The sequence below is a fragment of the Symphalangus syndactylus genome, chromosome 21 (genome assembly GCF_028878055.3).
Source record: "Symphalangus syndactylus isolate Jambi chromosome 21, NHGRI_mSymSyn1-v2.1_pri, whole genome shotgun sequence".
Taxonomy (NCBI): domain Eukaryota; kingdom Metazoa; phylum Chordata; class Mammalia; order Primates; family Hylobatidae; genus Symphalangus; species Symphalangus syndactylus.
In genome coordinates, this window is record NC_072443.2 from 72,720,028 (window position 1) to 72,746,065 (window position 26,038).

Sequence of the window (26,038 nt, forward strand, 5' to 3'; positions counted from 1 at the left end):
GATAAACTACCATATTTTAACAATAATTCCATGCTTGGTATAATTAATAGAAAATTAGTTTCTAAAAGTAAAAATTAGGTCAGAAATGGAGATTATTAAAATGTACAATTGCAACAGCCTGACCCTGCAAACCCCATTTATGCAGTCGAGTTCCAAAATGCTTTTGAGTGCTTGATGACTCACAGTGGCTTCTTCCTCTGGCTGGTTTAGTGTAGGCAAGAGGTTAGCCGACTAGGGGAAATTAAAACAATGTTGTACATTATATTGTTACCAGCCATCGAAAAGCCTATTTTGTATGCAAGACAGCAATGCCGAGATATATGGAGAGCCCTAGGCTAAGTACAGAAGATAATTACATTTGGAATTTTACTGAGTTAAGTCATTTGCAGCTTCAAATAGTTGCAGAGAAAAATCAGCCAAAACACACTTAAACTTTTTGTTGTGACTTTTCAGGATGGAAAGGATTTTTTTTAAATTAGTTATCATCTTATATGACAAATTACATTTTTTTAGTAGGATTTGTCTCAAAAGTTATTTTTGTTAGCCAGTTAATATTTTTCCATTCAAACTCTGGATATAAACTTATTAGAACAGTAAGATATTTATACAGGAAAAGGGCACATCATAAAATCTCAACATTTTAAAATAAGTCTTTGGAAACCTGTTTAAATTAACATGTTTATTGAGAAGAAAAAAACAGTAGTAGATGTAACCCACCCACACAGTTCTTTTATGATTAAGACACAGCCCTTGACAAACTGGATTCAAAAGAATAAACTGGAAGATCTGGCCTGTAATCACAGCCCTTTGGGAGGCCAAGGCGGGTAGATCACAAGGTCAGGAGTTCGAGACCAGCCTGGCCAATATGGTGAAATCCCGTCTCTACTAAAAATACAAAAATTAGCCAGGTGTGGTGGCGGGCACCTGTAATCCCAGCTCCTCGGGAGGCTGAGGCAAAAGAATTGCTTGAACCCGGAAGGTGGAGGTTGCAGTGAGCCAAGATCGTGCCACTGCACTCCAGCCTGGGCAACAGAGCGAGAGTCCATCTCAAAAAAATAAATAAATAAATAAACTACCTTCCTACCTGAATTTGTACGTATTAGTGGTACTTATACAGTGATAGGAGCTCCTGCGTTTATTTATTTGATAACATTAAATTCTTAATGATGGGCTAAAATAAATCGTTGACTAGAATTGTCATGGTTTGTCAGGTAGCCGTTCTAGACTACAGATTAGTGTTCGGCCATTGTGAATTACTCAAGAAGTGAGCATTTATTTTATGAATTATTCTTCACTTTCCACAAAAAGAGGTCAAGAGAAGGAAAAGATTTAGACCATCATCAATAAATTGTTTATTTCCTGGCAGCTTTCATGTTGTTTTTTGGTGGGTGTGGCCTAGAAGTAGTACAAACATACAAGGATTCTTTGATTATTTATAGATGTCATTTATTTCTAGATTTCCTTTTATCCTTCAGCTATAAATCAAACTGAAGGCAGATTTTTCAACTTGTGATAGACATCAAAGATGATCCAGCCAGAAGTTAGTACAATGTGGTCGTTAGCCGTGATGTTCCTTGTAATGTTTTTGTCAGGGAGTTTGCCGTAATGGAGGAAGGGACAGGCCAATTCTGATGTGTTCCATTTCTGCAAAGCTTGAGGGAATTATCAGAGTAATGACACAGAGCTCGTTGAGAGCAGGGGTTAGCAGCCCACAGACCTCAGGCCAAATCTCACAAGCTAAGGAATGTTTTTATATTTTAAATGGTTGAGGGAAAAATCTAAAGAACATTATTTCGTGACTAGTGAAAAGTGTAGGAAATTCCAATTTCAGTGTCCATACCTAAAATTATGTGAGAAACACAGCCATACTCATGCCCATTCATTTACTTATTACCTATTGCTGCTTTTGGACTACCGTAGGAGAGTCAAGTACTTGAAACTGAAATCTACATGGCCTGCAAAGCTGAAAATATTTATGATCTGGCTCTTACAGAAGTTTGCCAGGCACCCCTGGTCAAGAGGATCAGTAAAACAATTTATATTACAGTATTAGCAACTTGTCCCCTTAGGTTCTGGCTGCCTAAGCTCTACTCACCCCGTTTTATCTCTTTCTTCTTAGCCAGGGTGTATAAAACCAGTCTAGTCTCCACATGGGTCAATTTTCCCTACTAGCATCTTCACATGGCAAGTGCCTGCCAGTTTTGGAGGTCCTGGGAAGCTGGACAAGGGATCTTCATTCATTCTTTCATCCATCCATCCATCCATCCACTCATCCACCCAGACATCCATTCATCCATCCACTTATTTAGCAAGCATTATTTCGAACCTATCAGATAGCAGGAATCTTGCTGGAGCTACTGCAAAGTACAATGATTAAAACAGATAAAGCTGCCCTCCAAGTGCTTACACTCTAGAAGGAAGAATAGACTACAAAATAATTTTCTAGTGAGACTGTCCATTCATTGGGCAGTGCTAGCTGACATTAACAGGTTCTTGAGAACACCAGAAATTTATTCAAAAGAGAGTTTCAATGCTAGAAAGGGGCCAAGCCAAAGCACATTATATCCATTAGTCATCATTCAATCAGATGAAATAAATAAGAAAATGTTAGCAATTTTTAGCATTTAAAGAACCCTTGCCGTGAGACACAGTTAAGAGAAGCCTTAATCGAGGATTCGATTGAGAGTCTTTGAGTTGCAGACCTACCACATATAGGACACAGTACAGTTATACCCAAAGGAATCTATTCTTTATAGGCTTCCTCTTTCTCTGCAGTTCAGCATTGCTAGGTTTGTGCTGTTGCATTTGCCACTTAACATACCAGTGTCTAGAAACATACTTTTTAACTTACTTGACTACCAGTCATTGTGCCCATAGAACCTGAGTTATTGGGGCAATCAGGTCCCTCCAGCAGCAGGAACACTTTAAAGAGGTGTGCTTGTCCTCAAACAGCCTATTTCTGTTTTCTGCTGGCATCGTGCCTCCCTTGTTCTCTCAGCCACAGACTGGTGCATCCCCTCCTTTAGAGGGGATGACCTGCACGTTACTGACCCAAGGCCTATTTCGTGTATCTTAAAGCATTTATCAGTCCAGGAAAAACTGGAACCTCCAAGTATCTCAGTGTGTTATAAAATTATCATTGATTAGCTTGAACTTGAAAGACATTTGTACCACTTAGCACTACAGGAAAGAGCAGTTAAGTTTTCATCAATTCCCAAAGGGCGATGATCACTGTATTAGAGTAGGAGGAGAAATCTCCCCTGCCACTCAGACTCACAAGACCTCTCTCTCCAGCATAGTACTGAACTGTTCACATGTGGTAGAGATAGACCACACTTGTGCCCCGTCGTAAAAGCAAACCCAATAAGCTCAGATCGAATCTTACCATATACATCGATGGAGGTTCAGGATGTCTAACCTAGAGGGCCATCGTAAAAGGATTCCACAGGAGAATTCAGAGGGCACAGTAGCTGTAGAAGCAACCAAAGCTGGTGAAGATCACTTAAGTGCTGTGTACCTAGACAGCCTCCTTGAATCTAAACCCCAGAAACCTTTTACCCAAAGTGGAAGGCCCTTGTGTCTCTGGTCTATCAGAGAAACCTCCCTAAAGAAATAGATGCAATTTTTCCAAAATAACTACTGTTAGCCATAGGGGATAGTGGCTAGAGATGTTTCCCTTCACAGAGCTATCTGTACAATACTACACTTGAATTAAACTGAAAAGCTTTCAAGGCTGTACTGGTGAGATTTCAGGAAGCTGGGCAGAAATCAAGACAATGGGTTGTGGAGACTGATTTAGACTATCAGATCAGCACTGTGCATGAGAGCTGTCCTGTCCCTGTGTATTTAAAATATGACTTGAGGCCGGGCAGGCACAGTGGCTTACCTCTGTAATACCAGCACTTTGGAAGGCTGAGGCGGGCGGATCACCTGAGGTCGGGAGTTCGAGACCAGCCTGACCAACACGGAGAAACCCCATCTCTAAAAATACAAAATTAGCCAGGCACAGTGGTACATGCCTGTAATCCCAGCTACACGGGCGGCTGAGGCAGGAGAATTGCTTGAACCTGGGAGGCAGAGGTTGCAGTGACCCGAGATCGCGCCATCGCATTCCATGCTGGGCAATAAGAGCGAAACTCCATCTCAAAAAAATTAATAATCATAAAATAAAATATGACTTGATTTACGAAACCAAAGTTTTAATAGAAACACCAATTACAAAAGGCAAGGTGCATCTATATTTGTTAAATTTTTGTTGAAAGATGTAAAAATATATGGTGATTGTTTTCTTAGCAGTAGAGAGAATGTTTACGTAGAGCTTGTTAACAGAGAAAGGTTGGTTAATTCCATTCTCTCGTTGCAACCTTCTACTGGTCTCATTTAGAGAAGAGTCAAGAAGACATCTCAGTGGGCCTTCTGAGCCTTTTCATACATTTCCTACTGCATTTCGTTATTGCAAAGACAGTTATAGTTTTTAAACATTTTGCCAGTGGACCCCAGCTATTACCTAGGGTCTAAAAGTGTAAAGCCTGAGAGGTGTGTGAGGTCCTTATACTATACACATAGACACCTAACAGTGAGACAGACACCATAAAAATCATTTGGGTCAGTGACATACATGGCTTTTTGAAGTCAGGGAATGCAGTAAGATTTCATCTGTTCTTTTTTGACAGATTCTTCTGGAATGATGTACAGATGAGGAGATGAATTAGAAATGGCATGGAGAAAAGTTCCCATAATCAGTATACATAATCTTATATAGGTTATGAAATGTGCAGTCTTCCCTCCACCCCCACCACGACAGAGGGACAGAGACACAGGAACTAGAAAGTTGTTGAGGATAAGAACTCCCCACTGAGAAATGCCATGGCCGGGATTGTAAGGAAACGCTTGAAGCTTCCGCGATATTGGGCCCCCACTGTCCACCAGCCGTGGGCCTAGGGATTTAAATTCATCTGAATCCAGATTAGTTGGGTCCTCTTAGGTGGGACATTCATATGAACTCTTCCAGCTTCTAAGGTAAAGATGAGATGTCACAAAAAGTTGCAGTGGTGGTTGGATTGTAATTCCGTTTGGGGGAAAGGGGAAACCATCCGATTTCACAGACAGCAAAAAAACAAAAAAAAACACACAAAAAACATCTGACAGAATTGACTTCACTTAGGAAGCTGAGACAGTGGTACAGATACGTATTTCTGATCACATATGTTGGTTTTAATTTGTTCTTTGATCATGTGACATTGCTAAATTGCTGTATATTTTCTCTGATGGATGAAGATGTCCTGATGTTTTCATCATGTGTCATGGGGGCAGGTTCAGGACAGGCTCCTTACAACCCCTCAGCCTCTAGGCCCTTTAAAATGAATATTGAAAGCAGGCAAGGGAAAAAGGAATCAACCAAACCAAGGTTGATCTGCCTGGCAGGAGACGGGGTGGAGGTGTGTGTACCTTTTATTCTTTAATGATTTTATTCCATTCAGTCACTACTTATCAAGCACCTATTATATAGAGAGCACCGGATACAGATAAGGTGGTGTGGCCTCTTCCCATAATACACAACCTAGTAGGGTAAGACTAGGATGCCTTTAACTTCCCTGCCAGGCAGAGTTTCTAAAAGCAAGGGATGAGGGATTAGGGAAGGTGACAGTGGAAAGGGTTGTTGGCAAGGACATTCCAGGCCAGGGGAGCCATGGAAGATGTTGCCTAGATTGTAGGATAAGGAAGAAAGGATAGTGGAAGGTTATATTGCTTTTAAAATTAATCTCTCTGGGCGGGGCGCGGTGGCTCACGCTTGTAATCCCAGCACTTTGGGAGGCCGAGGCGGGCGGATCACGGGGTCAGGAGATTGAGACCACGGTGAAACCCCGTCTCTACTAAAAATACAAAAAATTTAGCCGGGCGTGGTGGCAGGCGCCTGTAGTCCCAGCTACTCGAAGAGGCTGAGGCAGGAGAATGGCGTGAACCCGGGAGGTGGAGCTTGCAGTGAGCAGAGATTGCGCCGCTGTGCTCCAGCCTGGGCGACAGAGCGAGACTCCGTCTCAAAAAAATAAATAAATAAATAAAAATTAATCTGTCTGTTTAACACTAAATAGGGTGACCAACTGTCCCAGTTTACTTTTCTTGGACTGAAGGGATTCCTAGGAGTTGAGATTTTCAGTTTCAAAACTGGAAGTGTCCTGGGCAAGCTGGGAGGAGTTGGTCACCCTACTCCACTAGCTGTGGGAGAGAGCTATTGAATGCCCCATCTTCTGCTTGTAATTATTTCATCTGGCTTGGAAACCATTTGACTGGCCAGCTATTGAGCTCCTGCTGTGTACCAGGGCACTGCCCTAGGTGCCTTATGTCCCTAATTTCTTGGAATCCCCACAGTCCCTCTGTGAGTAGACACTACCCTATTTCCTTGATTCTAAGAGTCACTTTTTTTTCTTTTTGTTTTTCTTCTTTTGAGATGGAGTTTTGCTCTGCCGCCCAGGCTGGAGTATAGGTGGCAGGATCTCAGCTCACTGCACCCTCCACCTCCTGGGTTCAAGTGATTCTCCTGACTCGGCCTCCCAAGTAGCTGGGACTATAGGCATGTGCCACCATGCCCCGCTAATTTTTGTATTTTTAGTAGAGACAGGTTTCATCATGTTGGCCAGCATGATCTCAAATTCCTGAGCTCAAGGGATCCGCCTGCCTCGGCCTCCCAAAGTGCTGGGATTACAGGCCAGTGTGCCCAGCTAGGGGTCACTTTTTAAAAGAAAAATATCACATTTGGAAATCAATATATGTCTTACTTTTAATGAGTGTGTTTAATGTAATGTTTCTTCTCATTCTTTGAGAAGGTATTACTAAATCCATGGTTATTTTAACTATCACTGGCCTGTTAGAGTCAAAGAAATAATTTTCAGGGATCCCTCCCAGATGAGGAAACTGAGGTTTAGGAGGTCTGATTAACTTGTTTAACGCCAAGGGCAGAGCCCAGGAGGTTAACCCAGCCTTTGTAGCCTGTGCTCCTTTTATTGTGGGATCCTGCCTTACGCTTCCACCCAGAGGATCATTGTGGCCCAGCTGGGCTCTATGCAGGAACTGGTTTTAAAACCTGGCTTTGGGGGCTGTGCCGCTCTGCCTTGTGGAGCTCTGTCCTGGGCAATCCATGGTAGCAAGGCAAGGCTGGAGTCCGGTGACGCTGGGATCACTCCAACATCTCCCAAATCATCTACACCAGGAATTGTAAGCTCTAAGAAAATGTCAGCAGGGAGAAAAGTGCACAAGTTTCAGTAGCAGAGGGAGACATTAATCCTAACACAAATCAATTACCATACGAACTTTACATGTGATTACTGTACCATTAGTGGTGCTATTTGTAATCACACCAGCCTCCTAGACTTTAGCAAATTTATTATCTGTAATGTATCCCGCTTTGGCCCCGTCTAACCCTGTTCGAGGCAATACTCAGGACAGTTCCTTTACCAGCGGCCTCACAGAGCCTCCTGGTATTCCCTGCACAAGCCCTGAGCACGTCGGGGGAAGAGAGGTCCTAACAGTATGGTAGTTCCATGGTGCCACTGCTTTGTAACTGGAGCCAAGAAAAAGAAGAGAGAGTCTCTGGGTTTCTCACTTCCATGTCCTTCTGTGAAAACCACGACACTTATTTTTCATAATTTAAAATCCTGCCTTACTCGGGGAGTATTAGAATTCCTAGACTGTGACTGAGTATTAGTGTGCGTCTGCTTTAAATGTCAAGAGAGTCTTTAATGATAACATGTAAGGAATGTTAAGATGGTGACAGAGTACAATAAAAGTAGGGAAATTCTTCGATTGGGGTGAAATGAGCCATATATTGCCCACCACCTGAATGCTGTAGTTGGTGTGAAAGAAATCATTTAAAAGTTTTTCACTGGTACTAAGTTCTGAAGCCATAGTTTGACAAGGTGGGTCAGAAGTAATTGGTAAATGCTCAGTTTGGTAGAGTAATTTGAGTTCTGCTCCTTCTAGTCACTGCTTTTCCTCCCCCTTGTTTTTCTTCTTTTCATCATATGTACTTCAGAGACCTGTGTTATTGGATATACCCTGCCTAAGTAACTGGATATGCTTGACCCAAATCAGGTTAATCCCTTTGGATCATCATTGTATACAAAACTACTGAGGAAACATATACAGCCACTGTTTAAGGCCTCCTCAGTCCATGGCAGAAAGTCGTGTCTCCCACTTAACTTGATTAAACGTGGACACTTGGGGTCCTTATTTAAAAATACCTAATTCCAGGTCTCACTGTTGGAGTGTTGGCTCTAGCATGTTTAGGTGAGACCCCAGTCGTTTCACTTGGAGATCATCATTTTATGGGATAATCTGAACTCATCCATTCATTTAGGTGCCTCTTAAAACTCCATGTGCCCCCCTTCCATGGAGGTTCTTTGAAAAGACACCTTCTTTTCGTAATTTAAAATCCCATCTAACTCTAGGAACAGTAGTTCAGCATGAGAGCAGGGAGGGAGACTAAGACCTGTGATTTGAGTTATTGTCCCAGGTGATTCTTAGAATCACACTAGTGTGGGAAACTCAGACCAAGCATCATATAACTGGGACCCTAGTCTTATTTCTGCCCCTTCCCAGTTCCCTGACCTCAGATACGTTTACCTTGCAAACCTCATTTTCCCCAATTATAAAACAGAATAGGATTAATGGACTTGAAATAGCCACAGTAGCCTTTACCTCTGTTAAATCAAAGGAGTGTCTTGGCCCTTTCTTCTCATCTGTACTCAAGAAGTCTAGCATTTTTACACATACAAAGCCCTTCATTTATTTCAGCAGAGTTTTGTTTCTCACGAGTGAGAACTGCCAAATTGGCCTTAAAATGATTAGTCCTCCTGACAACATAGAAAATGGTGATGTTAAATGAACCCCAAACCATGTTCCCTTTTCTCTGTTAAAATAATGAGTTTAATCTTAGTTTGTATCTTTGAGGATGTTGAATGGAACTCCTAGCCTTTGGCAGTTATCAGTGGCTTGGGTGCAATACACAAATTCTGATCTTTCACAGCCCAGACTACCTCAAACCTAATTTGAGGCCATGGCTAATAGAGGAGGAGATGACCTATTTCAGCCAAAGGGTAGAAAAATATTTGCCCAAGATGAGAGGAAGATACAGTAAGAACCTGAGACAAATTGATAGGAAGCGGGCTTCATCTTTCCTTCGCTTTCTGTTCCATTCTTTAAACGATCAAAATTATTTCTCTTCCCAGTTAGCCCAACTGCAAACCCCATTGAACCCCTGTTAGGCAGATCCAGATTTCAAACATGTACTCAGCCAGTAGGAGTTTAGATACACTGGACCAATTTCACTTTTCTTAAAAAAAAAAAAAAAAAAAAAAATTAGAAAGTTGTTGAGCATTCATGAAGCACTAGTCATTTTGCTAAGCCTGTTATGTGCAAGAACTCATCTGATCTTCAGAACACCCCTTCAGAGTTCAGAGATGATCATTCCATCTTTAGAAGGAGAAATGAGGTAATTAGAAAGGTTACATAATGTGCTGAGTCACTGAGCCAGGATTTGAACACAGCACAGTGTGACTGTTGTGTCCACATCCTTAACCGTTTTCACCCTACCAGCGTTCTACAGAATGGTTGAACAAATTCAGTAGACTAAAATGACCCCTGCACAAGCAGCTCCCTCTGATGTTTAGGCCGTTGTCATTCCCTTTATGCTAGATACTCATTCCATACCCACTGGGAAAGTTCTTTAGAGAGTAATTCTCTTCTGATATTTCAACACAAATTTTCTTTTTAATTTGCCAACCAAATTTTATTGGGCCTTTGGATTGAATGTCTCAACCTCTTTTTCTTTGCTTTTCATAAAATTCATAGTTTAAGAGGAAATGCTAGAATATACTTGCTAATATTAAATGTTTGTATCCTCATATTTTAATAATGAAAGGATGCCGTGAAAATTGATGGGGATGGTGAGCTCATGGGATGATGGCATAAAAAGTAATAAAGAATGTGAAAGCTTTTGGAAGGAGCAGTTAGTATTATAAATGCAAGACAGACATTGTAGACAGGATGTGGTTTCAGTAGGTGTGAATGTTTAGCCTTTTTGCCTAAAAAAAAGAAAAACTGAATTTGGCGGGTTGCTTTCTGTAATTGTTAAAACAGTTTGTGCTAGAGCTGTAATTGATTTAAAGTCTAAAACTCATTCAAGAGTATGATACTACACATTAGTTTGCACTAACCAAACAAAACCAGAAAGTTAGATTTTTGCGTTTTTGTGTAACCTTGTCCATCTTTTAGAAAATCAGAACTAGGGTGGTACAATTGAGGTTCCTGGATAACTCTCAGACTTGATGATGAATTCTAAGCAATGTGCTCATGGAAAATATGAAAATGTTTCCGATGGCAGTTACTTCCAGGGTTTATGAAAGTGGCTGTGTATACAAATTCTAGGTATATGTTTGCAATGTAGTTTTGCTGCCTTTGGCTGACCAGTAAAATATCAGCTTGGTAGACATTTGGATGGAAATACGGAGAAGATGTTTCCTTTAAATGCCTGGAATTTGGATTTGGATTTTCCTTATACCACATTTAGTGGTACAAGGTATAATTGCTACATCAACAACATTTACCCTAAATTAAGTCACAATTAATATTCAGCAGACTTCAGTAAATATCACCTTTCACCCTTTAATTTGTGTTGTTCAGCATGACAGACTACTGCTTGTTTTTAAGAAAAATACAGCTGATTTCTTAGTTCCTTCTGCCCTTTGATAACTTTAAAACAAACCATTTCTTAAAAAGTCTGAGTATTTGACATCAAAAAGCTTAGGATACTTATATTTAAAAAAAAAATGGCAGAAAAATAGCATTCCCAACATTTTAATTGTTCTAAGCCTCTTTGGAAAACTAAATTCCTTTAGCATTATGTGTTCAGAGAATCTTTTAGTTTGGCTGTTCAATAACTTACTAAAGAACAGAGGAGGAATAATCAAGTGGCTCCTAATATGGTATCATTTTCATTTCCTGTTTGTTGAAAGATAAATGCTAACACTGTACAGCTTTTTTTTTTTCTTTCTCAATTTATTCCTCCCTGAACCACAAGGGAATAAAAAGAAAAAAAAATCAAATGTGATATGGCTGGAGACTGAGTCATCCAGTAGGGATAAGCTGAAAGCTTTTTCCCTTCTTTCTTTTATACTCTTTCCCTTTTCTCCATCTTTCCACAATCCCCAACCCCTGTCTCCCATCCCCCTTCTTCCTTAGAAAATAACTGTATTTAAATAGATAAGTTGTATTTGTTTTTTTATTTGGGAATAATTTTAGACTTTAAAAAACTGCTTATTTTTAAAGGATTTAAGGTTAATTATGTGACAGAACTAATGAGTCCCTTCTTAAATCTAAGGCATTATTTTGGACAAATGATGTACCAAAGTATTGAAATTAAACTGTATTCTCTCCCTCTCTCATATTAATTTCTTCTCCATTTTCCCTAAATGCCACAGCTATTCTCTTAACTATCCCTTTATCTTTAGGGGATGTATTTCCCACTTCTTTTTCAGAAGTAATCGTTATGTGTCCCGTATGCCCAACTGTCTTGAACTATTGAAAATATCGAGTTAAAGCAGTCCAAGCGAAGCATAAAGGATGTAGCTTCCAATCAGTAGTATCTGAGTGCTTACTATGTATATCCAATTAGAAACTTGTATGACTTCAGAAGATCGTTTTTTATAGAATAAGGAGACTTAAATTATTAAGATGAGACTAGCACATAGCAGGTACTCAAATCTTGAGTAAATGAATGAGCAAGCTTGTTCTACACTTGTTTGAAAATGGGAACCTGTCATCCCTTGGAGCCTGCTCCTGGCTTGCTAATATCACTTGCCAGCACTGTCTTAATCCATGCCTACCTGTTAAGAAAGATGAAGCTAATTTTGCATAAATGTATCCATCTGTCTAGGAGTTTTTCCACAGCCACAGCAGATGAATTTATGGGTTTTAGCTACCTAGCTCATTTTCCCTTGGCTTTTCTCATGAATAAGGTTGGTTAATAGGCATGATTCACATTTGTCTTTTAGCTGTCTGTGTTCCATGGGACTGCATGGTGCCAGCAGGTCTAGAACTTCCCAGTTAAAGTCTAATGCATCTTGTGTTGAGAAATCTCGCACCAACACCTCTGGTTACTTCGAGTTTGGCAATGGTCATGTAGATTTCAAAAACAAGCAATGAAAATTATTTTATCATGTGCTATGGTACCATAGCGTAATTTGCAATAGGTATCATTTTTGGTGTTGAGTCATGCGTCTTTATTCAGAGAAATAATAAAGCATTTTCTTCCTGCCAGCTTGCAAAAGACAAAGAGCGCCTGCAAGCCATGATGACCCACCTGCATGTGAAGTCTACAGAACCCAAAGCCGCCCCTCAGCCCGTAAGTATTGATCCCCACCAAGGGGAAAAAACAAAACTCACAATATTCCTTTTCTCCTTCCCCACCCCAAATGGAGGAAGGAGGACCAGCCTACTTTGGTAGAGCTTTGAGTTTTGAAGGCCTTAGATTCATGCGACTGTTTCTGGGTTACCCTTTATGATGGTCATATGCTAGGCATTTGGGGAGATACAGGATGATTCAGACATGGTCCTTGCCCATAAGACTCAAGCACCCAGCTCTTCTTTAAGGGCAGAATGATTGGTGCCCAAGCAAGGTACTGAAATACAGTATGAGAGCTCCCTGGAAAAAGAAAATCTTTCTGAAAATGGTAGGAACGCAGAGAAGACAGCTAAACCGTGACAGCAAAGGAAAGAGGCATTTCAGCTCGGGTAAGCTGAGAGACAGTGGTGTGTGGGAAAAAGAGCACAGAGTAGTCCGGTCTAACTCTAACAGAGGAAAGACAGGAAACCTGCTGTTGGAATAGTCAGAGGCTAAATTATGGAGAGGCTCTAATGGTTACCAAGGAGTTTGAAATGAAAATTATTCCTTCACAGTTAGGAGACCAAACACAGTACACTGAAATTACATTGAATTTGTAAGAATCTCCTCTTTCTTGCCTTATTCCCTTTTACTGGACCTTGAAGGGTGTCATCCCAGCACAGGCTTTAATATGGAAGCAGAAGGATCGTGTGTGAACCTAAAAGTTTGTCTTGGACCTCCTTCCTTGTAACAAATCGATCTCTTTAACGGTCATATTCCTCTTACATTTCTAAAATTCTCCTAGAGCTTTAACTGATTATTCAAAATGGAGACAGTGCTTTGCTTCTTGATTTTAAGATTTGTAAAATTTAAAGGTACACTGCCTTTATTTCATTTTGCTTGGAGTCACTGTGTGAAAATTAATTGAGCGTTGACAATCTATAGTTAGTACCAGCAATTTTAATCAATATGCAATGATGCAGCGTAATGGCAAAGTATTGGTTTATCTGTTTTGACTGATTTTCTTTCTATAAATAAAGCAAACATACACCCATATATGTATGATTTATAGTGATAGAAATAAAACGGAGTCAGACTATTAACCCAGCAAATATGGTAGCCTGCCAAGATGCAGTTGGCAGGCAAAATTAATGTCTGAAACAGAACACATTACTGAGATATAGGACATAAAATCATTAAACACTTCGTGCATCCATTTTTACTAGGAAGGAGTCCTTAGTTTCTGTGTATTTTACAGTAAATGGCTGTAGGACTGGATGTGTAGGCCACCAAAAAGGAAAAAAAGAACCAGGTCATTGAGTGTTGTGGCATCAGTAGTCAGCTGTGCTATTTCTAGCAACCCCTCCTTCTAGAACCCAGCTAAGGAAAATGGTGAGCCTCTGAGATGACTTGGCTGAAGTCATCTCGAAGAAGCATAGCCAGTTGCACAGGGCATTCATTGCCTTGCAACTTTTTGAAAGGCTTCAGATAGCTTTAGTGAAATGGTTTTCCTAGATTGAAGGGTTCAAATCTTTGCACCTAGCAACAAGGCAGAGAATAAGATTGTCTCTGTCTTCCTCCACGGATCAAAAACAGTGCTAGGATAATGGTTGGACCCAGCACTGTAGGCCTGGATCTTGGGGCTTCTTGGGAAGAGCAAGGATACAATTAAAGAGAAGGAACTACAAAACCCCGTAGGGCGCTTGGCGAGTGACCGGGCTGGGTGTTGGCAGAGAGCACCATGTGTGTAAGCCCCTGTGGGCCACAAAAGGACCATTGGGATTCTTCACGTGGACCAGTGTTAAGCAGCCAGTAAACAGGGAAAAGCATGGGGGGAAGTGAACAGGGATGGAAGGTTTGTCTTGATTAGTATTAAAAAAATGTTTTACATTCTAGAAAATTATAACTTTGAAGGGGACCTCCTACTAAATTTATTTTTAACTGCTCTATTGAAAATTCTCTACCACTAGTCAACATTATCTCTTAGTAGCTCAGCACAGTATTTCTTTATTAAAAGAAATAGGCACGAATATTTTTGACTGAAAAATTAATAGCTTTTGAATTCATACACAGCAGGTTTTCTTTTGCAAAGAAGTCCAATATCGCTGCACAGCACTTCTATAACCATTTATTTAGAGTCCAAGTCAAACCTTTGACAGCTAGAGCAGCGCTACAAGCCAATATAAAGAACTCCAAGATGTAAACCAACAATAGGCCGTCTGTGTGAGGTTTGCCATTGTCAAATACATAGATTGTTTGGATTAGTTTATGTAAATGTACTGTTGTATTACCCTTTGAAAAAAAAAAAAGATCACATTTGTGTATGAAAAGTGGTTCTCTTCACAGGCAGCATTATAAATTCCTTATCCTTTAACTTACATGTAAGAAGTAAAAATTGGTGCCTGACAAGCAGATATTGTGTGACACTCTGTTGTCGGAGTGAACCTGCCTTCTTTTCATTTATTGGAAAATAGAAAATTTTATTACAGATACCATCTTATAAATCAGGAATTATTAAAATATGTATAGGTGAGGCATTGGGAAATTAATTATAAAAGGTAGATGTGTAATGTTTTGCATAAATTTTCACTTCTTTGCCAAAAAGAGAAAAAAAAAAGGGCACACACATACAGCAAACCCTTGATGCTTTCAACTTTAAGGGCCCAGAGCTATCTGGTGACTGATTCTCATGTGCGAAATATTCCCTGCAGTCTGTAATTAATTTATTCCGCCCTAAATAATAGAATGCATGGCGTTTGTTTGAATGAGTATCCTTCTAGAATCTTTCATTTGAAACAAGCAGTCACCAGGATTCAAATCTAACCATAGATGGGGACTTTCATGTTACAACCTTGCCAGTAAGTTCATGAAGCTTTTTCTTTTTTCCATTTCTGTGTAAAAGAAACCTCGTGTTTATTTTAAAATTCTTAGTCACTAAGTGATAGAATGCTTTGCTGTAAATGTTGCTTTTCACTAAATGCCATTTGGGTGTTAAGTGTCATTTGCTGTATCCAATCATCCAACCAGTCCTCATTTCATTGCATCAAGGAAACTGCTAAAACATTCTTAGATTGTTTTTACATCAGCTCATAGATGCATTTTCTGGATCCTATGGTGGTACTCATCAGATTTGGTTAGAGGATACGCTCATCTTGGTTGGGAAGGTGCCCAAGTTTTTAGACATGGATCTGAGGAGGAAAGCTTATGGGTGAACTGGGACAGGAGCTCACGGGCTTCCCATCCCTCAGGCTCCTTCGACAGCCTTTCTTCCTGCTTGCTGTCACATCTCTTTAAACCTAAGTAAAACCTTCCTTTCAGATCAAAGCCAAAGACTCAAGGTGCAGGTTGGTTATGGAAAGGAAATTCTTGCATTTAAAATCAGACTATTCCATCAACAAATATTTCTTGACAATGTGACATACATGACAAGGAGTCACATGAGCAAGGCCCATCCCTACCATGGAGGTGTTCAGAGTCTGGTAAAAGAAATAACAGATAACTACATACATACTCACACAGTCTCACTTTCCGTGAATTGCACTACCTGTAAGTAGAACAGCTGACCCAGAATGGTAAAGTCAGGGGAGACTTCAGGGAGAAATGATGTCTAAGCTGAAACCTACAAGATGAGCAGGAAGAAATGGTAAGAGGTCAGCCTTGTGAACCTTTCCTTAGGTTAAGAGTGGGTGCACAAATCGGTCCCTCTGCTTGGTGAGGATCAGTGTAGAGGAAGAAAAGGAATAGCCAACATCAGTTAAGACAAGCTTTTCAAACTTTTAATTTTATAAAAAGACTGGACCCTGCGTGGACGTATGTAGTATGTGTAAGTTGACCAGAGCAGCCCTAAAAGTTCTAGCTGTCAGGTACATAGAGCAGAAAAGCAGTTCTTACATTTAGAATGGCCACACTTCTTGTTGTTTTAAGTTTGAAAAGATTCTATTCTTTTCTATGGAAAGAAAAGCAAAAAACAATAGTAAACTGCCCTAATGAAAATGATTGATATTCTTTTGTTCCAGACCCAGTAAACATTCTCAAAGTAAACACCCAAATGTCTTGCTTGGAGGTTAATTTCTCCATGCTTACTCTGTGGAGAATTTGCCAAGATACTTCATTTGGGGGAGGGAGTGAAAAACTAAGAGGACAAAACAAAAACAACAAAAAGAAACATGTCTGTGGTATGATGACTTTATTAAATTGCTACAGATTTCTTAAAAAGACTTTTCACTGTCTGTCATCATGTCAGGAAAACACTGTAAATTGTATTTTATAATACTGAGTACACGAGAAATTCCTGCACATCAGAGAACAACTTCTGCTCCTGGAGAAACCACATTGTTTTAGATTTGGTGGGCATGTAATTACGGTGTAGGTGGTACATCCTTCTCGACGAAAATCTTATAAAGCACTTACAGGAACTTGGATATTTGGAATGAAGTACAGTATTAGATTTTCATTTTTATACATTTTCTTTTCCTCTAACCATAGCCATTAGGACTGTTTTGAAAGAGTTTTTAGCTCCTATAAAAACAAAGTGCCCCCCGAAAAAAAAAGGGTGTTTTAACTCTTCAAGGATCATTTGGGCTGCCTGGGTCCTTGCTTTAGAGTTGGAGAAATAATATTAAGCAGTCATAAAAAGGGATTCTTAGGCACAATACACAAAAGCTGTTTTATATACTGTTTTTCTTTAAGTGCACCCCCAACCTTTCAACTAGAATTTTTTTGTTTTTGCTTTTAGTATCCCTGCCAGTACCACCACCTTCTAAGTCATTACCTTCCACGAGTACACGTCTCTAAAACAGGGCCAGGCTGAGATGGCAAAGGAAAAGAAAGGAAAGGCTTGTAGCAAAGGCTGCCACTCACTGTCCTGCCCTGCACATGGCCTGGTAACGTCCCGCCAGCCCCAGAAAGGCCGTCTGTGAACTCAGTGATTCATGCCCAGAAGTGACACTGCCATGCAGTTAAAGCAGGACTTGAGCTGGCTCAGGCCAGTAAAACCAAGAGCAGAAAAACAAGTTCTGTGAGCCCGAAAGTCCCTACTACGCAGTTGTGTCCCTTGGTGTTTGGGTTTCAGGTTTGTCTTTTGTTCTCAGAATCTGTTTTCATGTGAGGCAAGAGCACAAACAAAAATAAAAATGAGTTCTTATGGGAATACTTACAAGTCTGTTTCTGTCAGGGATTTACATCAGCAGTTTATTTTTTTAATGTGAGTGACTCATCATCTTTAAACAGGAGGGGAGATTACTGTTAAAAACTAAAGATCAATTAAAAAAAAAAAAAGGACTAAGCAGAATGGTGGGTAGCCAACCAAGTTTGAATAGTTTCGATGGCTGAAAGAAAAGCTGATGCCTGAGAATACAAATAAATTTAAAAAATAAAACCCTACAGCAATTTTAAATGACATAAGAATTTAACTTTTGGCCAGAGTTTCAAAGAGATTATCTTTGCTGAAATCATCACATGATGGAAACTTGCCATGTAGAAAATATCAGAGTTACTGACTTTTCTAAACATAGCAACTTCTTTTAAATAGAAAATGAACACAATAAGAAAAATAGGCTTTCCATCAGGAAAAGAAACCCTCCCAGTCCATTCCCTTCCTGCTCCATGCCCCAGAAAAAATTATCTTTTAAAACCTGAACTGCAATCAGAAACACAAAGCACATATGCTTTCATTTCTAATTGATGATTACATGAAGATTGTATAGTTTACAATTAAGATGAATATTTCAAGATTACGGCAAAAACCCACACCATTCCCCATTTGCTCTTCTGTTCTAAGTCTGTAATTAATTTTTTTTGGGGGGGCACTCTTTTTTCAAAGAGGCCTTAATTAAAAGAGCAGGTTTGGTTTGAACACAGAGCCTGTTTTGAATCTTTCTTCTCCATTCTCTCTCTCTCTCTCTCAACCTTCCCTTTCGAAGATGGTTTCTCCTCAAGACAAGCATGTGATCATCAAACAGAAGTTTAAAAGTTAAGAAACTTCTGTACCAGTTGACAAGGTTGACATTTGATTAACTTGTTGGTTCAGCCTTCAAATGATTTTGTGTGGCAAAGCACCCTGTGTTTGGAGCGTACAGCTTTTTCTTCTTCCCTCCCTCACAGGCTACAGTCATGTTTAATTTGGAGTCTGGGCTCCTTTGGCAAATTAGCAATTAGAACAATTTTGTGGGAATATGTATATGTGTCATTAGTTTTCCTGCAAATTAATAGCAAGGGCAGAGGTCAGGCAGAAATTTTCCACTTGACTGCAGCTCCTCTATTGAGACTTGGCACTTGGTTTTGGAATGGCCACAGCTGCTCTCAGCCACCCTCTTCCTCTAGGAACTGTCTTTTAATTAGTTTACCTCATAGCCATCATTACAAATATTACTGCCTCCCCTCCTCGAAATAAAATTACTGTTTCTACAAAATATTCCAGTGACATCTTGCACCACTGCAACATTGATGGTGGGGTCAGTCGAATGCAGCATTTAATCATTAGATCACCTCCATCAGCGTCTCCTAATTAGAATCCTTACATTTTTATCTGGTAATTAGCTGAGATTGGCTGCTTCCTCTGTGGCTTATTAGAGACAGCCCAGCAGTGGGTGTGAATCACGGTGTCATTTGTCAAGCCTGGTAAGCCCCCTCTCTGCTCTCTTCTGGCTCAGTGTTTATTCCCACTTGCTAATGTTCAAAAGCCTCCAGAAAATTCTACCTTCATCTCTTCCTTTGTGGATTGTGCTAACTTGGAGGGATTTTATTTTTCGCTGTTGCTTTTTTTTTTTTTTTTGGTAGAAAGAGTCCTAGTGGTGAGATCTTGGTAATAGCTACAAGACTCACATCCTTTCGGCATTTGATGACATTTTACTGTGGGATTTGTCTATTCTTCTTAGCTGTGAACACCCAGAAAGATGGGCTTGCACTTGCTGAGTTTTGATTTCTGACAATGAAACCGGAACTCAGTTAACTTGGTGATCTTCCTCCCAAAAGTGGAAGGGAGCATGCATGAAGGACATTTGTGTTTGTAATTTTCATTGCATCTTTCAGAAAGCCACAGTGTTTAGGGAAAAGTTCTTAAACTGAAAAGAGAAGCCAAGAAGTATAGTCAGTCCCAGAACTGCTTTGTGGTTACTGTGTACCTTTGCCCTTTGACTGACGTATTTGTTTGATGGTAAGCGCTTCAAGGGCAGCAATTAGCTGTTTTATTCCTGTTCTTGTCATCGTAGGACTAACTGCCTTGTATTTGCTCAGTTACATGTGTTGAATGTCATGCATAAGCAGGGATAATATGCTCTGCACGGAATCTTTTCCAAAAATGAGCATACAGAAAAATGAAACTGGTTAGTGTTCATTTTTCCTATTAACTAGGCAGAAGATGATTATACAAAGGGTCTAGAATCATACAAGTGACTTTGGGTCTGGGTTGGGAAGATGGGCAAATTATTTAATCTCTCCAAGCCTCAGTTTGCTTGTCTGTAAAGTATGAGTAATAACATCTCAGATATTAGTGGTGGTATGACAATTAAAGGAGACCACACAGTGGCAGGTGGTTTAAAACATGATTTTTACAAATGTTACCCTTGAGTTTCCAAGGCGCTCTGAGATTCTTAGGCTTAGCAGCGTCTGAATTATAAAAGCTGTATATTTATGAGCATTAGCCTTTCATGCACTAATTTCCTTGACCCTTTGCCTGGGCTGATGCTTATACGTACTGTTCCTGGACTTGGTCAGTGATTAAGGCCCGAGGTGAAAAAGAGGTCAGCCCCAACTCTTCCCCCCTTGGCTTCTCAGCTCTGCCCCATCCTGCAGCTGCTACTCTGAACTGTTCACACTTAGTTTGCAAATATGTGTCAGAAAGCCAGGTTTCCAGCATTATAGAGAAAAACCCGCTCATGGCATCTGCTCAGCTTGCTGGGGCATTTGTAAGGGCAGTGCCATCTCCATAGCTTGCTCTTTGCGGGCATTGGCTCTCGCTCACCGAGTCAACATTCTACACTGAAAATAAAAGGGAGAGCACAACTCAAAGCTCACAACATTTCGTTTCCAGCGCCATGTTTACATTTTTCCATTAGTATTTCTTCATGATATTTGATCTTTCTTTTCTTCAGATTCATTGCTTTTTTATGAAACTCTCCTGAAACATATTAGAGAGGATTCTCATGGCCCCTCCCCCCCTTTTTTTTTTTTCACTAGAGTATGAGTAAAGGTCGAGTCTTCCCAACATATTGGAACTCTCTTTTAATAAGTTCTTTGATTATGATCTCAGAGGAATCTCATTTTTAATACCTTCCACAAATACTGCCTTGTACTTAAGACTGACTGTAGCAATGGTGAATTAGACTTGGTGAAATAGACTTACTACGGTAAGTGATTTGAAATCTGGTTTGAGAAAATATTACCAAGTAAGCCTACTTCGCTGAAGTTTCTTGGATTTTAGGGTGCGTCCGTGTATCTGAGATAGCATATAAACAGTAATACACACGCTGAAAACAACCGAATTCTTCAGCGTTGCCAGACGTAAAATAATGTTTCTGTTGCAACAAATTTTGGGAAAGGGTTCTCCCTTTTAGTATTTGTAAAAACAGTACTTTAAGGTGAAGGTAAGAAAGATAAATAGAAAAAAATTAATGAGCACTGTTTTTTTTTTTTTTTTTTTTTTTTTTGAGATAGAGTCTCACTCTATCACCCAGGCTGGAATGCAGTGGTGTGATCTCAGCTCACTGCACCCTCTGCCTCCCAGGCTCAAGCTATCCTCCCACCTCAGCCTCCTAGGTAGCTGGGACTACAGGCATGTGCCACCACACATGGCTAATTTGTGTGTGGGTGTGTGTGTGTGCGTGTTAATAGAGACAGAGTTTCACCATGTTGTCCAGCCTGGTTTCAAACTCCTGGACTCAAGCGATCCTCCCGCCTCAGCCTCCCAAGGTGCTGGGATTACAGGTGTGAGCCACCATGCCTGGCCTATTTTATTCTCTTCTACTTCAAATAAGTAATATTCATTTCCAAGTTGAAGCAGATTATTTCCCATTTTATAGAACATTCAAAACTTGAAGGAAAAAAAATCAAAAACCTCAGTTCCAGATCTCCCATATTCTATAAAAGAATGTCACAATAAAAAAATTAACAGATCCCAAGCCTATATTTGATAGAGTTAATAAAGGTTACTCATAATGCTTTTAAGGATTATTTTCTGCCAACTGATCGATAGAAACAAATGACAGCTTGTGGGGTCAGGCCCATTGTGTTTTATATGAGTAATAGGCCACACATATTTGCAGGAGTTCTCGTCATCCACCAAGCTGCATGAGGGAGCCCAGTAGGCTCTTTCTGGGCTGTCCAATATGGTAGCTACTAGCCACATGGGGCTCTTTCCATTTATTAAAGCTTAATTTTCATAAAAAGCAAGTAAAAACAGCTCTTGGTTTGTGCTAGCATATTGCAGAAATTCTGCTGGACGCTTCAGATCTACACCAGCGTATCCCAACTGGTGTCACCTAAAATACTCAGCTTCACTGGTATTGCTAAGGACTTCCCTCCCTCTTTGAGATTGACAAGCCCTGATGGGTGATTAAAGCCTATAGGTGAGACATCACCATGAAATAAATGTCTTGACTCAGGCTGTCTCAAACTCACGCAGGTAGGCAACCCCTTTTTGAGCCTGTAAACACCCATGTAGCAGCCTTTGGAAAAGAGACCGCTGCCAGAGATATCTTACACTACATCCTAAGTATAGATATCACGCAGGACTCACCTTGTGTTTCGGTTCATGGTAAACATATCATCTACGTAGAGGGAGAGCAGTGCCTACGCATCCTCTGTGTTCCTCCTGCTGGATGTGGTTCCTGGGTTGCTCTGTTTTTCTGAAGGTCTTCTAAGACGTTGTTTTTCTCCTTACAGTTGAATCTGGTATCAAGTGTCACTCTCTCCAAGTCCGCATCAGAGGCTTCTCCACAGAGCTTACCTCATACTCCAACGACCCCAACCGCCCCCCTGACTCCCGTCACCCAAGGCCCCTCTGTCATCACCACCAGCAGCATGCACACGGTGGGACCCATCCGCAGGCGGTACTCAGACAAATACAACGTGCCCATTTCGTCAGGTAGATACTGCAGCTTTGGCCTCATGTAGGGTTGTAATCTGCAATTCTTGTAGACCAGCCCCTTTTTAAAAAGTGATAATTAATAGGACAATGATTCTTATTCAGCAGATATTGCGCAGAACCAAGAATTTTATAAGAACGCAGAAGTTAGACCACCATTTACATATGCATCTTTAATTAGGCAGGTAAGTAAATAACACAGTATATGGAATTCTATCAGAAGGTGTATGTGTACATGGATATATTTTGATGAAGTAGATTTAAAACCGTTTAGTATGCAAGCATGCTGAAACCTTTTCTATAAGGTTTTTTAAAACTGCAATATATAACATAATTGCTTTTGATTAAGTATTACAATACGATGTGATTATTAGGAAATTCATTTCACACAACAGTGAAAATGAGCCTGTTTAAAGATGGCAAGTCAATTATCACAAGCTACAGTAATCTCTGATCCCTAGAATTAATCTGAGCTCTAAATAATTACTGAGCTTTAATCAGCTAGTGAAATGTTTTGCATTTCTCTTTGATTCTGCTTTATGAATGACTAATAAATTAATATTTCTGCACAGAAACAGAAATAAAAACTCAAAACAATTAGATAATTCCATTTTGAATTTTGCTATTGAACTGTTAAATACAACCATTAATCTTAGATCATTTTGTAAAACCTTTCTCAGGATTTAGCTCTGAATCACAGTGATTTTATATTTTCGAGAACTGTGTAATGACGACTCTGCTGATTTGGTCATAAATTATCTTCTGTTACATTTTGCTTCACAGGCCATTCTCGAATCTCCAGAAAAGCAGCTAACACTAAATGAAATCTATAACTGGTTCACACGAATGTTTGCTTACTTCCGACGCAACGCGGCCACGTGGAAGGTAAGCTTTCTCAGGCCTGTTTATTCTTGGATCTTGACGTTCATAGAACAGTTTGTTTCTGATAAAATGCAGTTGTGCTATAAGGAAGCGACATTTTTATTGTTTTGATACTCTTAAAGTGTCCAATCTCTAGGTGTATTTGATTGGGAAAATAGTGCCATTGTGGTTGAAATGCTCTGAGGGAAGACCCCCATTATACCAGCATCAGCAGTGTGGAGGGGCCAGCCAGTAAAATGCTCTCTCTCTGGTTGGAATATGTAGAGAAAAGGAGACAACACCATCACCCAGAAGTGGAGGTTGCCATATTACTTGGACAAACCTCATGCCGTTAGGTCTTCAACCACAACCGATATTTGCAGAGATGTATCTCCAGAGATGGAACCTGGAGAAATGACCAAACTTGACACAGCCTTCAATGGTTGGATAAAGAGCTCATTAACCCAATTAGTACAGAAAGCTGTGCAATCCAAGCACTACCACTGTTTGTAGGAGTTATTAATGGAGAACACAATGTATTATTAAGGGGTTTTTGTTTTTATTTTTTTGGTTTCAAGTCAAGAGGTTGTCTGCCAGGCACAGTGGCTCATGCCTATAATCCCAGCACTTTGGGAGGCTGAGGCAAGAGGATCACTTGAGCTCAGGAGTTTGAGACCAGCCTGGGCAACACAGCAAGACCCTGTCTCTACAAAAAAAATTAAATAAATTAGCCAGGCCTGGTGGCATGCACCTGTGGTCACAGCTACTCCAGAGGCAGAGGAGGGACGATCGCTTGAGGCAAGGAGGTTGAGGATGCAGTGAGCCCTGTTCATGCCACTGCACTCCAGCCTGGGCAACAGAGCAAGACCCTGTCTCAAAAAAAAAGGAGATTGTCCCTCATAGATATACTAAGGAAGAAAAGTAGATTTAGAACTTCATTATAATACTATTTGCTGTAAAAGCAAGTCAAATTGCATAGCTCTTTATTGAATGCCCCCAGCAGTGCTTGGGGTCCTATAAAGCTTACCTCATTCCCAGGTCAGCAGCTGGTTCAGAGATTCCACTGGTATTTATTCCCTTGTATTAAATTGAGCCCTCACATATTTTTGGACTTTCCCATTTTTGATTTCTTGGTGTCTAATATTCTTGCTTATAGAAGGGGACAGGTACACTCCGTCATTTGTATTTTTGCATTTTTTACTACCTGGAATTCTTGTAATCCCTGAAATCCAAAACATTTAGAGACATGTGATAGCAAACATTTGAGGCTGTTTTTACATGCCATTAATCTAAATATGATAGGGATGTGTTAAAAGACACAAGGAAAACCTCCTTTGCTTGAAATAAATGCCTTCCTTGCTAATTCCTTAATTTTATACTGGAGGAAAACCAAAGCAAAAAACAGAAAAATACATTTCCTCTGTTAAGTTCCTGATAAATTAGCATTTTAAAAGAAAACGAATATAACCATAGAATTAATTCATCAACTTTACAGAGCTGTGAATATCTATTATGGCCCAAATTATTCTTTCATTTCCATTAAGACACATGGGCACCGAAGGGAACCTATGTTCAAAATCTTACCCTCTTTGCCTCAGCCTGCCTTGAGAGATAAAATATAAAAGGATCTTTAGCCATGAATGCTTTAAAAAATTTAGGAAGTCGAAGCATGAGGCAGACATTTTCTTCAGATTGCCTTTTATAAATAGAAATGATGAAATTTAAAAATAATTACCAGTTGTGAATATAATATTTAAGCTTAGATCTTCAGATTGAACTTTTTCATTTTGCAAACTGCAGGAAAAAGTGTCATTAAACAACCTTAGATGAAGTACTTAGTGACTTATAAATACATATAATTTTCTCTACGAGTGCTTGTTTGTACCATGATCTTAGACAAAAGATGAAATGCCCAGTTCAAGTTATGACTGAAAGGAGCTTACGTATCTTTTTTTTGAAAACTCTTGACTTCTCGTTGCTTTCTGCCTAGATGTGCAGTTTTGGAAAACAGAACTGAAGTTTTGGCTTTGTGTGTTTACTCACATGGTTGTATTGCTCAACCTGATCTACAGAAATTATTTTGTCAAAAGTAGCTTTGAGACCTTTCAGTTCTGTACATTTTGATACTTATTTTAAAGCGTCAAGCAGTGATTAGGATTAGGAGCAATGTTGACTTCTTTTCAAGTTATATCTCTTACATGTGTCATGCCCTGTCTGGATTTTTAAAGGAAATTGGCTTCGTCCGTTTATTTATACCACCTCAATTTTGTTCCAGTAGATAACAGTAGACCTTCTATTGTATGCCTTTGGGCAATATATTTTTTAAAATGCAGCCAAATGCAGTGGCTCCTGCCTGTAATCCCAGCACTTTAGGAGGCTGGAGGATCACTTGAGCCCAGGAGTTCAAGATCAGCCTGGGCAACATAGCAAGACCCCATCTCTACAAAAAATTTTTAAAATTAGCTGGTTGTGGTGACATGTCTCTAGTCCCAACTACTCAGGAGGCTAAGGCAGGTGGTTCGCTTGAGCCCAGGAATACAAGGCTTCAGTGAGCCATAATTGAACCACTGCACTCCAATCAGGCAACAGAGCAAGACCTAGTTTCAAAAAAAGAAAAAAAAAAAAAAACTGCTTACTTAGACTAGACGGCAGTTTATATGCAGAGAAAATTGTCCTATCAAGTATATGACATGCCAAATGTTTTCAGTTTAGAGATTTTT

General features: G+C 39.9%; 1 protein-coding gene across 20 annotated transcripts in view; it reads left to right on the forward strand.

The window, feature by feature from the left end:
- Nucleotides 1-26,038, forward strand: part of FOXP1 (forkhead box P1) — a 439,375-nt gene that overhangs the window by 394,011 nt on the left and 19,326 nt on the right. For 13 of the 20 annotated variants that reach the window (XM_063630740.1, XM_055260626.2, XM_055260631.2 and 10 more), the window contains 4 exons: nucleotides 12,314-12,397; nucleotides 22,256-22,457; nucleotides 22,563-22,642; nucleotides 23,241-23,342. In XM_063630740.1, the coding sequence (XP_063486810.1) occupies nucleotides 12,314-12,397; nucleotides 22,256-22,457; nucleotides 22,563-22,642; nucleotides 23,241-23,342 (468 nt within the window). The remainder of the gene's footprint in view (nucleotides 1-12,313; nucleotides 12,398-22,255; nucleotides 22,458-22,562; nucleotides 22,643-23,240; nucleotides 23,343-26,038) is intronic. The other 7 variants (XM_055260630.2, XM_055260627.2, XM_063630741.1 and 4 more) reach the window with 1 other exon arrangement.